This window comes from Benincasa hispida, chromosome 9 (assembly GCF_009727055.1).
Source record: "Benincasa hispida cultivar B227 chromosome 9, ASM972705v1, whole genome shotgun sequence".
NCBI classification, from domain to species: domain Eukaryota; kingdom Viridiplantae; phylum Streptophyta; class Magnoliopsida; order Cucurbitales; family Cucurbitaceae; genus Benincasa; species Benincasa hispida.
In genome coordinates, this window is record NC_052357.1 from 87,325,501 (window position 1) to 87,330,615 (window position 5,115).

Here is a 5,115-nt window from a genome sequence, read left to right on the forward strand (position 1 = left end):
CTTGTGGATAGATTTTTTCTCTCTCTCTCTCTCTCTCTCTCTCTCTCGATAATTTCAGGTCAGAGATCAAAACCATTCACTTCTAACATAATAGTCATATCCACTAAGTGATACTTGGATTGGATACGACATCAATCATGTTGGTATCACTCATTTTCATAACTTTAGGTTACATCCTATTGAGATTTTTATACTTTATTGTTTGTTTTTATTTTTATTTTTTTAAGAACGTTGAATTTTGGAAAAATATGAACTTATACAATTGACATAAGCAATTTCTACTGTTATTTTAAATGTTCGTTATAAAAAACAAAGGGGTTGTAAAATATTATTTTATTAATATATCTAGGCACGTAATGACAACTCAAATGTAAGAGATTCCAATATCAATCTTTTTGTATCATGTTAATAGAAAAGAAAAGAAAAGAAAAGCTTACAAGCTTGAAGTCGGTATTTTTTGTTCTCCAAACTCGTCGAACACAACATTAATCATTATTTTTTCAACTTTTATTAGTTAAATAATTTACCAACAATTATCAATGTTTATATAAATATTAATATGGATGGTAAAACAAAGTTCATTTTTCTTTTTACAGAAAAATATAAAAACAAAAAGAGTTACCTAACAAATTTTTGTTTATGTAGTTTATATGTTTTAAAAGAAATAAAAAACTTAAAGAAAGTCCAGCTCAAGTTTAATTCTACGAAGAGATAATAGTGAATGAAGTTTAGGTTTGAACTTTTGCTATTCTTGGGTTGAGTTACATGTAAAAAACAATCAAATATGACTAATTATATTATCTATATTATCTTGTACAGTGTTCGACTCGAGCCAAGAAACTTGGTTTTTGTCCTATAAGGTCTGATCTTAAAATAATTCGTCTAACCTAGTCATAGAAGAATTATAAAATCACATCGGTGAAACGCTTCAAACGAAGATTAGAAGAATTATAAATTCACAAACCCTGTTGAAAGGGTCGCCTTTAAATTAATATGAAATGTGTTTAACAGAACTTCAATGATGAAGGAATGGAGAATGCATAAATTGTGAAACTTTTATCTATCCAGTGTCATCGCTCTAATGTTGTAGAGCACCAATAATTAATCTATAAACAATTAACAAGGTTGACTTGATATTCTCACTTGCATCTTTTGATATTTCATCTCAAATAGTATTGGGAATTAGAAACTCTTGAGCCATCTTTAACAAAAAGAAGGTGCAGAATTGGATAACATCGGGCAACCAGAACATGAACTTTGAGATTTTCAATTATATCCTTTATCAAAATGATAATATCCAAGTACACAAAATGGATAAGGATTGATTCAGGCTTCTTATTATGAGACATGAAAAATTAGAGCTTTCTGTACTTCATCTGAAATCTGATGAACTCTCATTAATAGAAAATGCGAGTACAAAATGCTATATTTGTGGTACAAGTCATAAGCTGGAACTAAATATCATGTAATAATAGTATAACCTACAAACTAACCATACTTGATGCAATAACCAACAAAACAAACAAATTACACATGATTTGAGCTTGACTTGTTACTTGGTTCTAGCCTCTAACAAAGGAAGATGAAACCATGAAACGGGTAATCCGACGGTCAGAGAGCCCCATGCCATTATATGATTTTTCAAGCAAGGCACAGTGGCCTCTGAGGGACATCAGTCATGCTTTCAAGTTTCAAGCAAGAGGTATGCAAAGGTATAGCAATCAGCATTACCAACACTTTTCGTCTCATCACAGAATCAGATTTCGGTACCTTTTGCGGTAAGCTTGGTCGAACATAACTTGCAATATAGGAGGACGAATATCGTTGCCTGTAACTGGCTATTTCCGACTTACTGCAGCTGGGGGCTTGGTGAGAGTCAGCTTCCGAAATGCCGCATGCAAAATCATGCCTGTCAAGATTTCAAACGCAATAAGAACAACTGATAATAATGAACTGTATAATATGGCCTAGAATTCTGGAGTCACCTGTATATCCAATGCCAAGGGCACAGAAGATTGCCATTTGAAAGTTGCAAAATAAAAGGATGATGACAGTCACTGCAAAACATTACACTTGTTTAAGTATTCGGAAGAAAAAATAGATTAAATAAGATATTATGTAATTAAATAACAATAGCAGTTGCAACAATTGTGAGCTCATGCATGGTAATTTACATGGAAAAGATTGATAAATGCATATAGCTGGGTTCAGTAGAAAGAATTTTACGTCCAATAATTCGACAAAGCTGTCTCAAAAAGAAGGGTTTTGAAAGATCCCAGATCCCAAGTAGCAGTAAAACTTTTCCAGCATCAAACATGCAGGCATTATGCTTTGCTACACACTTGGCCGACTTATTGGCTTGGCTCCATTTCCAGAACTAAGGACAACTTATCTAAAGTTCTCAATCATCTTAAATTGAGAAAACAATAGCCTTAGGGCTTGTAATCTTAACCAAATGGAACAGGCAAAACAATAACCATTCAACAAGCAGCAATTACAGTGCATATCTCATTGAATGCATAAAAAAATGCTAGCTGAAAAATGAGAAATGCAACAGCTTCGTATGCTTTCAATTTGAGATCCAAAACTCCACATCTACACTGGTGATCTATACTATAGTAATCAGTATATCTACCGATATCCAAAAATAAGTGTATCATTTTTCAAGTGAAGTTCTCTACGTGAAAATGCAACAATGAAACAAATTACCAACTAATTAATACATGTTTAAAGGGAAGAATTGGGAGGAACTTCTCAGGTGTGTAAATAAACACGATTTTAAAACATCAGTAACATACCACATTGAGCAATGCGAACCAAACACTGCCAAAGAACTGGATATTTATCTAATCCCCACCTATCACCACAAAATTTAACAACGTCCCAAAGTGCTAAACAAGATATCAATCCAAGGAGGGCAAGAGGCATCTGGTACCTGAAATCATCCACAGAAGAATTTAGACTTCAGAAACAAGAAATTGGTAAAATAAAGGTCGGGATACTGCCATAAATGTCTAGCCAACATTTCTTATGTTCATTCCATGCAAAATCATAAACTAGTAATGGAATAGTGCTCTAGTGAAATGACCAACAATGGCAACAGTGATTCACTATTCAGTCAAACCACTTGAATCCACAAAAGGAATACATAAGAACCCAAATGCAACTGCCTGATAGTTTCGTTTAATCCAGCCATTTGAAATGTGTCAAAGGCAAGTCACAATTTTCGTTGCACAGAATTTAGAAGGCATGCTGGTAATTCTTTCTATATGTTTGACATTGGGATCAGCATTCGAGTAGGGTCCAAAAGTGTATAATCCCATGAGCTTCAAAAATCAAATCAAATTACTAAACCCATCATCATATCATATCTTGATCAAAACGCTTTAACAAATCGATTTTTTTCATAGCTTGTACTCTTCCCCTCTCCTTCAAGTAAAACCAAACAGAACCCAATTCGCAACCCCCATGAAAAATAACAACTTCAACTTCAAGAACAGAATCTCCAGCACACACCCCATCAATAAACACAAATAACAAGAGAGATAGAGAAGAACATACAGCGTGCAGACAAAGAAGAGAACAAATAGGGAGGCGTAATTGCGAGCATATCGTTTGGCGTTCTCGTGGACTCTAAGACGAGCTTGAGCCGGCGACGAAGGAAACGAGTAGGACTCAAAAAACCCAACAAACCCAGAAGTCCAGGAAGGGGTCGGCCCAGAAAAATCAGCAGCAGAGAGCTTGGCAAAGGGGTTTAGGGTAAAAATGGAGAGAAGGGTCCCCATGCGAGAGAAGAGGGAGATGAAGAAACCTGTGGCTAAAGGAGCTGCAGCGGCAGGGGTGGGTCTGGTGGGGGCAGCGGCTGCGGGGGCAGAAGAATGGCGGTGGAGGTCAGAGGTCCGCTGATCGAGAATTTCAAGGTAACCGGAATCGCGAAGCCATGAATCGAAGGCGGCGTCTGGAACGCTGAGGGAGAGTGGGTTGGGTGAGAAACTCATTCCGAATCGCAACAACCCAAAAACGAATTCAGAATCAAAAGAGACAAAAGGGTAATATATAAAGGGTTGATTGGAATTGGCTTGTGGTTGAAGATTGTTGATTTGAGATTGTTTGTGTTTGTTTTGTTGTAGAGATATGGGAGGTGGGTGACGCTTTCTCCTCCGTCTCGCCAATCAAAATCATCAACGCCACCGTTAAGGTTCCCGGCGGGCCCGGACTCCGGGTAATTGGGTTCTTTTGAGCCCCCTCCTAAGAAAAAGTGTTTTTCTTTTTCTTTCTTTAACTACAAATTTAATTTTGTCTCGATTAATAGTTGGGAATTTTTTAAATTATAAAGACTAAATTCTAATTTAAGAAAAATGTAGAGATTAAATCTATTTTTTAATTTGTAATCTAAAAGTTGAATTTTGATTTCATATATTGTGACAATATGAATATCATCCATTTATAAAACATGGCTTAATTTGACATGATATGATTTATTAGGAGAGAATTGACAGTGAACAAGAAGAGTGGAGCTAGAAATTTTCATATTTACATTTTTTTCCCAATGCCCCAGTAACTTGAGGCATTTTGTGATATTAGGACTAATTGGACTATCAATGATCATTGGGACTGTATTCTAGACAGGGTTCCATTTAAAAGTTGATTATTATTGGGTGGATTTATAGAGTTAATTCTTAATGCAATAGAATATTTGGAAGTGATTCTAAAATAGTTAAAGTTACTTTTGTCGTTTCCAAAATCACTCTCCAACATGCTTTTAATAATTCAAAATCGATTTTATGATATGAAAATTGTATTGAAAAGCGTAAAATTAAATATTAAATTAATTTTGAGTGATTAAAGTCATATTTATTCTAACAATTTCAAGATCACTCTCAAACACGCATTGGAATATTAATTTGACTCCGAATTTTGTAATTTTTCTTTTTTCTTTTTCTTTTTTAATAAAAAAAATCACTTTACAAAAAGGTAGTACGGATGACCCATTTTGAGGGATCCAAACAAAAAAATGCCTAGGTTTTGAAAAGTTAATGATGTAGAAACATAATCACATGTTAGTATTTTTTAACTATATTTTCTTTCAAACTTGTTACATAATTGGTTACCTAC

General features: G+C 34.6%; 1 protein-coding gene across 1 annotated transcript; it reads right to left on the reverse strand.

Moving 5' to 3' along the window:
• Positions 1–1,371: 1,371 nt before the first annotated feature.
• LOC120086084 (PRA1 family protein H) lies at positions 1,372–4,208 on the reverse strand. The gene is made up of 4 exons (XM_039042520.1): positions 3,562–4,208; positions 2,799–2,935; positions 1,986–2,057; positions 1,372–1,909 (listed from the first exon to the last, which is right to left on the reverse strand). Exons 1-4 carry the CDS (start codon positions 3,996–3,998, stop codon positions 1,839–1,841), a joined length of 717 nt encoding a protein of 238 aa, XP_038898448.1. The 5' UTR covers positions 3,999–4,208; the 3' UTR covers positions 1,372–1,838.
• Between the last annotated feature and the right edge of the window lie 907 nt (positions 4,209–5,115).

Excerpts from the sequence above, each read along its gene's own strand:
- LOC120086084 (XM_039042520.1), bottom strand. The coding sequence starts at position 3,998 with ATGAGTTTCTCACCCAACCCACTCTCCCTCAGCGTTCCAGACGCCGCC. Across the intron at positions 2,058-2,798 it reads GGTTCGCATTGCTCAATGTG|TGACTGTCATCATCCTTTTA; the intron begins GTATGTTACTGA and ends AATGTTTTGCAG. Across the intron at positions 1,910-1,985 it reads CCTTGGCATTGGATATACAG|GCATGATTTTGCATGCGGCA; the intron begins GTGACTCCAGAA and ends AAATCTTGACAG.